General features: G+C 39.1%; 1 protein-coding gene across 4 annotated transcripts in view; it reads left to right on the top strand.

Annotated features, from left to right (window-relative positions):
- The window catches only part of SLCO5A1 (solute carrier organic anion transporter family member 5A1), a 310,848-nt gene that overhangs the window by 223,061 nt on the left and 75,706 nt on the right, over positions 1-12,081 (top strand). For all 4 annotated transcript variants that reach the window (XR_007148759.1, XM_047842985.1, XM_047842982.1 and 1 more), the window contains exons 5-6: positions 392-524; positions 7,408-7,625. Coding sequence is in view for 3 of the 4 variants with exons in the window: in XM_047842985.1 (XP_047698941.1) it covers positions 392-524; positions 7,408-7,625 (351 nt within the window). In the remaining variant the exon portion in view is untranslated. The remainder of the gene's footprint in view (positions 1-391; positions 525-7,407; positions 7,626-12,081) is intronic.

Genomic DNA, 12,081 nt, shown 5'->3' with positions numbered 1-12,081 from the left:
TATTTATTTATTTATTTTTATTTATTTATTTTTTAATCTTGACACCACGTTTCATCTTCTTTTGGTTATCCAGTGACTGCTCATTAACTAGCACTTTCAGAAATTTAAATTTAGTGGGGCCGAGCACTTACATTAAAAAAACCAAACAAAAGCAACCGAGAAGCTGTCCAGATGATTCTGATGTTCTAAAAGGACAACAGGCAGCAGCTAAATAAAGGGCATGATTTGAAACCCAAATATAAATAGAGGCACAATCTCTAAAGTTCTTTGTTTTTGGATGCTCTTAACTGGGGTTAACTGTGACATATAAATGGAATGACTGAAATTAGACAGCTCTTGAAATTTAAATAACACGTTGCTGTATTTCATGTTTCCCCTTCTGTCTTCTCAGCCATCATGTATGTCATGGGAGCACTTGGTCCTGCAGTGGGATATTTATTAGGTGGACTTCTTATTGGGTTTTATGTCGATCCCAGAAATCCTGTTAACCTTGATCAGAATGACCCTCGTTTCATTGGAAACTGGTAAGAATTGTTTACTAAATTTTTCATTTCACTTATTATTATTTTTTATAATTTTTTTAAATGTTTCTATTTATTTTTGAGACAGAGACAGAGCATGAGCAGGGGAGGGGCAGAGAGAGAGAGGGAGACACAGAATCTGAAGCTGGCTCCAGGCTCTGAGCTGTTGGCACAGAGCCTGATGTGGGGCTTGAACCCACGAACTGTGAGATCATGACTTGAGCCAAAGTTGGAAGCTTAACTGACTGAGCCACCCAGGTGCCCCTATTTCACTTATTGTTAATGATCGTTCATGTTGTGGTACTCTTATAGTTAAAATAAAAATTTCCCCCAAGGGAATATGAAAAACAGCTGAAAGTCACCCAGGACGGGGTGGAAGGCAGAATAGTTAATCCTCCAGAGATATCCATGTGCTAATCTCCAGAGCCTATGGATGTGTTGGCTTATATGGCAAGACACTTTGCAGATGTGATTAAGGGGTCTTGAGACAGGGAAGTTATCCTCATGACAGGAATGGGCCCTGTGTAATCACAGGGGTCCCTATAAGGGTAAGAGGCAGACAGGAGGGTCAGAGTGAGAGAAGATATGGTGATTGAAGCAGAGGTTGGAGCCACATTCTTTGGAGATGGAGGAAGATTCTATGAGCCAAGGAACACACTCAGACTCTAGAAGCTAGGAAACCCAAGGAAATAGGTTTTTTCCCCTAGAGCCTCCGAAAGGAATGCAGCCTTGTCAGCCCACTTGAGACTGTTGATCGCCAGAACTGTAAGATACCACGTTTAAGTGGTTTTAAACCCTAAGGGTGGGGTGGTTATAGCAGCAATGGGAAACTAGTGCTGAGGGCTTGGGAACAGTGGCTTAATCCAATCCTTCTTTAGGGTTGAGGCATTTTCTGCTATAAATAGCAGAGTGGAGGAGGAGAAGGTGGCTGTGTTGGGGCTTTCCTGTGTCCTAGCTTTCATTATCTTTGCTGTGTCCTAGCTTTCATTATCTTTGCTGTGCCTTTTAAAAAAATATTTTCCTCCCACTTCCTTATTATATCTACGTTTCTGCTTTGTCAGCCCTTCCCGACTGCCCCAAACTCCAGCCCCCTCTTTTCCATTGTCACACTGTTAGTGAATCTTTTCACTCAGTAATTGTTTTCCCAACGAGTGCTAGAGATTTAGCTGTTCTCTCACTTGTAGCCCTTAATTGTCTTGCTAAATAAGTAATCTTGAGGATTTAGAATGAGAACTCCAACTTTGGATGTTAGGTTATTCATCCACACAGCCAGGACTGTGTTCGAGTTCTTCATTGTCCCAACTTGCACATAAGTTATTTCTTCATGATAGCAAGCACCAACCAAAAAGTATTGGCTTCCTGAGTTCATTTAACATGGATTAGTAATAGGTATACACTGACAAGAAATGCTCATTTTATAATAAAGAGAATAGTTCACTATTATAAATTAGTGTCAACTGATTACTTTCCAAAGAGTTTCTTAGAGCATTTTTGTTACCTATGCATTTCATTATAAGATAATCTCATAACTCTTAAGTACATGAGAATAATGCTTAACACTGCCTATTTTCAAAGCAGTTAAGAAATATCAATTAAGTTACATAACACTTCTCTTTTCATAAGTAATGCTCTTTGAAGATGGATGTGCTAAGATCTAGATGAACTTGGACTGGTAGAATTTTTAAATCATACAAAAGGAAGTTCCCTTGTCAGCATTAGGGGAATAACACAGGAGTTTTAAGTTCTTAACCAATAGTGAAATTTTTGGTCTCGACTACTGTTTTCTTTACAGTTCTGAAATAAATCAGAGTAAGGATTTTTTTTTTATTCTCGGAAAAGTGGATTATTAAAATATGTTTATGAACATTCAATGTATATTTTGTGTTCTATTTAGATGTCTGTGAAAAGAGCATGTCAATAAAGGGAACATCTAGAGGGAGGGGGAAAGATGAAGAGGACCAAATTGGGGGCAGGGAGAAGGAAAGAGATACGAGCTTCAGGCTCATAAGTACTTTATGCTGACTTTTAATTTTTCATTTCATTTCACTTCATTTCATTTCATTTCATTTCATTTCATTTCATTTCATTTCATTTCATTTTTTAATGTTTATTTATTTTTGAGAGAGAGGGAGAGAGAGACAAAGAATGAGCAGGGGAGGAGCAGAGAGGGAGGGAGACACAGAATCTGAAGCAGGCTCCAGGCTCTGAGCTGTCAACACAGAGCCCAACACAGGTCTTGAACTCATGAACTGTGGGATCATGACCTGAGCTGAAGTCAGACACTTAATCGCCTGAGCCACCCATGTGCCCCATATACTGACTTTTTAAAGTTTTCTAGTAGACATCACTCCAATTGGTAGCAAAGTAGAGTGATTAAGAGCGCAGACTCTGAAGCCATATTCTCCTGGGTTTAAATCTTAGTCTGCCACCTAATAGCTGTGTGACCTTGGAGGAAGTTACTTAACTTCTCTGTGCCTCAGTTGTTGGTTTAATTTTTAAATTTTTATTTATTAAAAATTTTTAAAAATGTTTTATTTATTTTTGAGAGAGAGAGCACAAGCAGGGGAAGGGCAGAGAGAGAGGGGGACAGAGGATCGCAAGCAGGCTCTGCGCTGACAGCAGCGAGCCTGACGCAGGGCTCAGACTCATGAACCACAAGATCAAGACCTGAGCTGAGGTTGGACCCTCAATGGACTGAGTCACCCAGGTGCCCCTCAGTTGTTGGTCTTAAAAAATGCCATAAAATAGAAGTAATTGCAGTAGCTACTTCATAGGGTTGTTATGGGGAATAGAAGGGTCTCTATCTGTGGAGCTTTAAATAATTCTTGCTATGGGTGCCTGGGTGGCTCAATTGGTTAAGTGTCTGACTTTGGTTCAGGTCATGATCTTGCGTTCCAGGGGTCAGGCCCCATGTCCAGCTCTGTGCTAACAATGAGGAGTCTGGAGCCTGCTTCAGATTCCATGTCTCCCTGTCTCTCTGCCTCTCCTCCGGTCTCAATGTCTCAAAAATAAATAAACATTAAAAGTTTTTTTTAAAAAAGAGAAAAAAGAATAGTTCTTGTTACATGGTTTGTGTTAGCTATTTTTCAGTTCTTTGAATTTAATAAATGTTCAGGAACTTTTATTTATTTTATTACAAAATTTTTAAAGAATGTTTTTATTTAGTTTTGAGAGAGAGAGAGAGAGAGAGAGAGCATGAGCAGGGGAGGGGAAGAGAGAGAGTGGGTGGGAGACACAGAATCTGAAGCAGACTCTAGGCTCTGAGCTGTCAGCACAAAGCCTGACAGAGGGTCCCAACTCATGATCCGCGAGATCATGACCCGAGCCAAAGTCGGACGCTTACCTGGGTGAGCCACCCAAGAGCACCTATTTATTTTAATGGTCCAATATTAGTTGTATACATGATAAAAGTTGTCAATATAGAACTGTATAATAAAGATCTCTTTAAAAATTGAATTTTATTTATCAAGTAGCTTAGTTTATAATAGACTTTTACCTTGACCAGAAGCGAGGTATTTGATACAATGTTATTTAATCCAATGCCTAGTAGTAATGATGGATTTTTCAATAACTATATACTGAGAGAGTGAAGGAAGGCATGAATAATGCTAATGTTTATGGGGTGATGACTGTGTGTCAAGCATTGTACTAAGTGCTTCACAGACATTTTTGTTTAAGCCTCATATTTAGGCCTACATACACAACAACCATATGTAGTCACTAATATAATGCCCACTTTACAGATGAGGAAATTGACGCACAGTGATTTGAATAACTTGCCCAAAGCCTTGGAGGCAGTGAGAGCTGGGATAATAAACAGTTCAAGGCGAAGCTCTTAGTCAATATACTTAACTGGCTCCACTTTGTGAGTCGTCTCTGAGTAATGCTTCATGAAAGAGACTTAGGGACTCTGGTTTCTCAGTTTTAGCTCTTACTGATGGTCTTTTGCTAACATATAGCACATACTTTCTGTCTTCCTCAGCTTTTCTTGGGGTCTTCTTTGGCTCCGTGATTAGATCATGCATTTTGTCAATGCTACTGAAGACCATTGAAGAATATGGGCCAGCTCGCTCTGCTTTGAAAAGACCCCAAACTTTTATACTATTTTTATATTATTTTTGTTTATTTGCTCTAATTTTTCCCTTCCTTCTGTTATTTACTCTTACTCTGGACTACTATAAGTGTATTTTTTAAAAATGTTTATTTATTTATTTGAGAGAGAGAGAGCACAAGCAGGGGAGGGGCAGAGAGAAAAAGAGAGAGAGAATCCCAAGCAGGCTCTGTGCTGTCAGTGCAGAGCCTAACGCGGCTCCGTCTCACAAACCATGAGACTATGACCTGAGTTGAAATCCAGAGTTGGATGCTTAACTGGCTGTGACCACCCAGGTGCCCCAACTATAAGTCTATCTTAAATGTTTGCATATAATTTTCATTCGATATCTCTGCGTGGAGGTGGGTAGTGTTGCTGAATACAGATCTACATCACAAAAACAAAACTAGCTACTTTGAATTGATTGCTGATTTGGGGGCAGGCATTTTTTTTAGGTCCACCGTATGCATTGTCTTATTAATTCTGATGACGTCGAAAAGCAGTTAGTAGTATTCTTCTTTCAGATGAGAAAGCTGGTTTGGAAAAGTGAAATAATTTCCCCAGGATCTTAGAGCTAGTAAGTGGTAAAGACAAGACCAAACCCATGTTTGTCTGAAGCCACAGCTCTAGAACGGTCCCTTATGTTGCGCTACCTGTCCTGTTCTGGTCTAGGGAACTGAGGGAGTTCAAGGGACTTGAATGTAGTATGTGCGGAAAGGTGGTAGATAAGGAGGGACGGATCAGCAAAGGCCCCATAAGCAGTGAGGTACTACAGGGCCAGGTAGGATCGTAGCCATGTTCTCTGTAGACAGATGACTTTATTTTTTAAAACCTATCTCATTCAGTGTTACTTATTCAGGATTTTCAGTACCTAATCTGTGTCAGGCACTGGGTTCTTGATTGTACACTGAATAATTGAATAATTGCTAGAAGTCTGCTCTGAGCGATCTTCTCAAAATAAAGCCTTTTTTTTTCTGATTGTTTATAAATCTTTATTTGATATAACTTTAAGTATCTTTGAAAATAGCACACTGGATTATTAATGACTGGTTTATGGAATCATTTGGAATTATTCTGTCAGCAAAAGTGTGACCTTTTTAGCAGCTGATAACAGTACTTTAATAGAAACGTTATTTTTGAATGAATTTTCACTTTTCTATTGATCTGTATTCTTTTTTTAATATATATATATTTAATGTTTATTTATTTATTTTGAGAGAGAGAGGGAGCACAAGCAGGGGAGGGGCAGAGAGAGAGGGAGAGGGAGAATCTCAAGCAGCTTCTGCCCTGTCAGTGCAGAGCTCAGCGTGGGGTTTGATCTCACAAACCATGAGATCATGCCCTGAGCCGAAATCAAGAATCAGACGCTTAACTAACTGAGCCACTCAGATGCTCCGATCTACATTCTTTTTTTTTTTTTTTAATTTTTTTTTTCAACGTTTATTTATTTTTTTGGGGACAGAGAGAGACAGAGCATGAACGGGGGAGGGGCAGAGAGAGAGGGAGACACAGAATCGGAAACAGGCTCCAGGCTCTGAGCCATCAGCCTAGAGACAGACGCGGGGCTCGAACTCACGGACCGCGAGATCGTAACCTGGCTGAAGTCGGAAGCTTAACCGACTGCGCCACCCAGGCGCCCCTACATTCTTAATGGATGATTAATATTCTTAATGGATGATGATTAATGTTGATTTCAACACCGATGCTTAGAATGCTGCTTGCATCCAGGTGGCAACTATAGGAATGTGCTGATACAGAAGTCAGAGTCTGAGCATTAAGAACCTGAAAGCTTTAAGGACAGAGATTAGAGGCAAGGAGTCTTAGTATGTAAGAAAGTGGCAGCCCTGTTAGGTAGGATCGGAAGCCTCTACTTGCTTTGCTAAGAAAGGGTTGACAGGGGACTGAGAGATTGCACCTGAGGAATTATGCAAGCAAGAAGCCCAAGGCCTTAACTAGAATTTGAGTTCTACTCTCTACATTTGCTTTCTGCTCTTTGCAACATGGCAACCTCAGATGAGTTCAATGACAGACTCTCAATTCTACATAGCTCAAGGTCTGCTTCTCCAAGGTCTGCTTCTCCTGTGTCTGTTTCTAACACACATTTCCTTTATCTGAATGTTTATAGCATTCATAGTCTATACCACACGATCTAACACTTAATTGTATACATTCGTGCATTCCTTGGAGATTGTTTCTTATATTTTTAGCTCCTTTACAACTAGGTAAGTTCTTGAAGGCAGTGATCAAACATAAGTGTCTTCGGTGGCCCTCATGATTAACTATGGTAAGGGCCAGCTAAGAGGCTCAATGTATTCTGAAATTCTTGCAGAAAAATATTTGAATGCCATTAGCAATTTAAAATACATTTCACATGAGGTAAGGATGGTTTTCTGTAAGAAAAATGTGTCTATTTTGGTCCACAAAGCATGCTGAGACAGTCTGTGTTATTTTCTTATTATACTTATGAGTTATTGATTTATTTTTTGTTTCTTGATTTATTGTAAAATGCACATTATAGCAGAACTAACAAATATTTGAATAAAATTCTAGTCAGGTTGCTAATTATAATGTTCATTATCATACTAATATAATTATTGGGTAGATTTCTCATTTATAACATAGAAAGGGAGGACTCCTGTGCTTTCTTAGTTTGTCCAACTTCCTATTGCTTTACAGTTGTTGAAGGTAAAAAGTTTTCCCTGGAGAATTTTATTACCATGAACTTCTACTTTGCTAATTTGTTCTCACTCATAATACAAAGGCCATAAATGCGATTCACATTTCCCAATTTTTTAGGTGGAGTGGATTCCTCCTTTGTGCCATTGCAATGTTTCTTGTGATATTCCCAATGTTTACTTTTCCAAAAAAGCTTCCTCCTCGACACAAGAAAAAGAAAAAGAAAAAATTTTCTGCTGATGTTGTTAGTGACGATGACGTTATGAAGGAGAAATCAAACAATAGTGAACAAGTGGACAAAAAAGTTTCTTCTATGGGATTTGGAAAGAATGTCAGAGGTAAAGTATATCTTTTGAGAAAATATGTGTGCCGTTATTTTATTTTATCTTATTTTTATCTTTGTGTGTTTATTTATTTATTTATTTATTTATTTAGTGCATGGTATTTTAGATCAGTGCTACTCAAACTGTGGTCCAAGGCCAGTGCTACCCACCAACTGCTACTGGCTTGTGATAAGTACTGAAAGTTTGAGTAAGTGTTGAGAAACGTTTAAAGATATTTGACAATAACTTTATGCCTGTTGAATCTAATAAAGATAATAAACTTAGTTTGCATTTTGTATGGTAAACATTTTATTTTCTTATAGTTCATCTTTAATATATTTTGCAAAAGTATCAGTATATGACAGCCTGGAAACATCAATTCAAAAATAGTTCTTCATCACAGATTGTTTGAGAAGCACTGATATAGACCCTAAAGATACAGATATTTATGTATGTCATTTACTGTAAGTAGAGATGTCTGATTTTTAAAATACTGCATTGTATGATGAATGGTTTTTTTCCAGAGGAATGGTGGGTTTGGTGATGTGTGGCCTGATCCTTACCTAAAAGTAAAATCTAATACTGGGTAGCAATCTCATTTAACAGTGGCTCTGTCAGATGCTTGTAAGTGGCCATAGAATGGGTCTCTAAACATCAGTGTAAAAACATCCAGAAAGTTTCAGAGATGTGTACGGATCTATTTTTTCATTTTTATTTGTCTTAAAATTAAAGACTAGATTAGGCAATCTCAAACCCAAACAAATTAATTTTAACCAGGCAATATTTGTTCAGTGTTCAGTCTATCTGTTGAGTGACAGTAAGTCCCTCTAAGTCAAGAAAACTATAATACCACATTCCCATTAATTTCAGCCTTTTAATCCCTGAGTTGATTTTTTTTTCTTCTTGAAATTATGAAGCATAGGATTTACCAAGTGCTTACATCAGTCAAGATTGTTTTAGGTAAAATTTACCTAGGCACATTATCCTCTCACTTTGATTATATACACACTAAAGTCAAAGAGGAACTTTTTAGGCCTAGAAGGAAGTTACTAATATATTATGGAATAGTCCCTGCAGTCAAAGAAAAATAATAGTTAGATCGGACTTTTTTTAAGACCATATTTTTGCAAAACAAGTGAAGTCACATTTCTTTGAAAATGGTCCTTCCCAGTTAAGTTTTAGACCTGCCTCCTCTACTCCCCTTCCCCCTGCAATTATTTTGTGACAGTGTGTACTTTTGGAATGGCAAAAATTACTCTGCTCTAACACCATCAAGGATTCTTTGGATGCTAGTGTGGCCTGAGCTCTTATCATGTGGGCCAACCCATCATTTTCATGGATGTATTATGGATCCTGTTGGCTATTACCAAAGGAGTAATTTCTTTTATAACTTGATAGAGAGCAAGACTGATATTAAAGAATTTACAACACAAGAATAGACAGAGTCTTTTAAAAAAATATTTATTTATTTGAGAGAGAGAGAGAGAGAGAGCATTTGAACAGGGGAATGGCAGAGAGAGAGGGATGGAGAGAATCCCAAGCAGGCTCCATGCTGTCAGCACTGAGCCCCCAGGACTTGATCTTACAAAACTGTGAGATCATGACATGAGCCGAAATCGAGAGTTGGACACTTGATTGACTGAGCCACCCAGGTGCCCCAGCTTAGAGTCTTAATTTATAAAGAATATAAAGTAGAGTCAAAGGGAAAATAAAGACATAGGTAAGCTAAGATTGTATATTTTATAGCTTAGGGGTAGATGCTTAAATGTGAAATATATGCTGTCTTGGATAGTAGAGAAAAGGAAGAGAAGACTGATATCAAACACCAACAACAGATATGACTGGAGAGGGGGATGGCGTTCCTTTGGAGGATGCAGTGTAGACAATGATGTTCATGTCCCATCTCCCTCTGGGACCTTACCGTCTTTGTGGCGGAGGCCTGCTGGCTGCTGGTACCTTCCTGAAGGTCTGCATGTCTTTCTTGCCTGAGGATTTTCTTTGTGGGCTGGGAAACCTCTTGGCTCCTACTTGAGTCTGGTATCAAGTGCCAGGGAATTAACACTCTCCCACTCTCCACATAGCAGCCTCCCCCCACCCCCACCAATGTTTATTTATGTTTGAGAGGGTGGGGGAGGGGCAGAGAGAGGGGACAGAGGATCTGAAGTGGGCTCCGCACTGACAGCAGAGAGCATGATGTCGGGCTTCAACTCACGAATCACAAGATCATGACCAGAGTCCACGTCGGGCACTTAACTGGCTAAGCCACCCAGGTCTCCCCCTCCCCACGGCAGTCATAACCACTGGCTGATGAACACCCCAGCTTCCCTACTTGATGGGTGAGACAGTTCTGAGGTATATTTCTACATCCCTTGTAGGCGACTCTTGTGTCCTGGGCACTCCTGAACAGCTTTTTCTGAACCTCCCCAATAAACTGCTTGGACTTGAATCTTTAACTCAGGGCCTACTTCTGTGGGAAAGGGCACTTAGGCATGTGGGTTCAAAAGTGGAAAAAGTGGTTATGGAATTCTAAGATTGTTTTTCAAAACTGAATCTATATACTATTTTATTGTGGATCATCTTGTACTGCTAGAGATTTCTCCTCTCCGTCTTCTCTATGCTCAATATGATAGATGAGGATATTTTCTTTTAAAGAAAAAAAGTAAGAGGAGTCTTTTAGCAGTGATGGGTAGTTGGTTTATAAAATCTGTTTCCTTTCTGATTTTCTGTCAGTGTTTCTGATACATTCCCAGCTTTTTCATCCTATGCCTTCATTGTGATGACTGATCTCGCTTCTGCAGCTAAACCTCCTGATTGGGATACAGAGCTGGTTCATTTTTACTTTCACTTGTGCTGGGTTCTCTAATTGTATCTGGACTGGGACTTCAGGAAGCACTTTGTCCTTTTAGAAAGGAATTCTGTTTTAATGGGAGTATAAAGTGCAAATGTTTTGCTAAAAATGGTTCACATGATGTTAAGGATGTAGGAATCATGTTTAATAGAATATTTACGATTAATTCCTATTTATCTTGTACTTAGTGATTTTCTCCAGAATATATAATACCTATCACCTATAGGAAATGACAGTCTAATATTTAATCTGCTTTTCAAAAGGACAAATTACATCTCTGGGAGTCATTCCACTGTGGACACAGTTTGTGTTACGAAAGGGAGATCCCTCATTGAGGCCTTGAATTAAAGAATGGTTGCTAAGATTTCATTTTGAGTTAAGTCTGAGTGTGATTCTCAGATTCTTTTTTCCCTTGTCCAGCTTTCTGCAGGAGGGCTCCTTCAGGTCTTAAAAAAAAATTTTTTTTTAATGTTTATTTATTTTTGGGAGAGAGAGACAGAATGTGAGCAGGTGAGGGGCAGAGAGAGAGAGGGAGACACAGAATCCGAAACAGGCTTCAGGCTGGTCTGGATGCAGGTCTGGAACCCATGAACTGTGAGATCATGACCTGAGCGAGGTTGGGCACTTAACCAACTGAGCCACCCAGGTGCTCCATCCTTCAGGTCTTATTTCATATTTGTTTTTATTTTATTTTATTTATTTATTTTGAGAGAGAGACAGAGAGAGCGAGCAGGGGAGGGGCAGAGAGAGAAGGAGAGGGAGAATCTCAGGCAGGCTCGACAATGTCAGCTTGGAGCCCTATGCGGGGCTCAAACTCACAAACCATGAGTTGAGCTGAAACCAAGAGTTGGATGCTTAACCAGCTGAGCCACCCAGATGCCCCCAAAGTTTAAAATTTTATTTGAGAGAGAGAGAGAGAGTGAGAGAGAGAGCACGAGCAGGGGAGAGGAGCAGAGGGGGAGAAAGAGAGAGAGAGAGAGACAGACAGACAGAGAGACAGAGAGACTTTTAAGCTGTTCCATGTTCAGTGCAGAGCCCGATCTCACAACTCTGAGATCATGACCTGAGCCAAAATCAAGAGTCAGACACTCAACTGACTGAGCCACCCAGGTGCCCCTTTACTTAGTATTTGAAATTTGGATACCAGTGTTTGCTTCTTCAAAGAGGAGGTGACAAGATACCCAAGTTAATAACTTATACTTCCTTAAAAAAATGATTTGAACCTTACAAATACACTCTCTGCCTCCACATTTTAATGATAGACATTGGGGAAATCTGACTCAGTGTTTCTAGATTCTTGTTATAAATTATGCAGGAATAAGACTGTTTTAAAACACCACAAAGGAGAAAGTAGAATTTTTAGTGTGTCTGCATCACCTTTCCATAAAGAGATTAACATTGATTGCATCAAAATCTTACCAATAAAAATAAACACTTAAAATACTTAACTAGATCAATTTTCCTGAGGTTTGAGGTCCAGCATTTTGGTGTCTTCCAAATTTAGCTGGATATCTTCCTAAATAGAAAACTTTTGGTTACAGTTAATCATAAGAAAAAATTTTTTACTTTTGTGTCCACTTTTAATCTTTTAACTGCTTAGCATTATTATTATTTTTTTTAACG

The sequence above is a fragment of the Prionailurus viverrinus genome, chromosome F2, assembly GCF_022837055.1.
Source record: "Prionailurus viverrinus isolate Anna chromosome F2, UM_Priviv_1.0, whole genome shotgun sequence".
Lineage (NCBI taxonomy): Eukaryota > Metazoa > Chordata > Mammalia > Carnivora > Felidae > Prionailurus > Prionailurus viverrinus.
The sequence above is the reverse complement of the archived record's forward strand: the minus strand, read 5'-3'. Positions and strand labels throughout refer to the sequence as shown.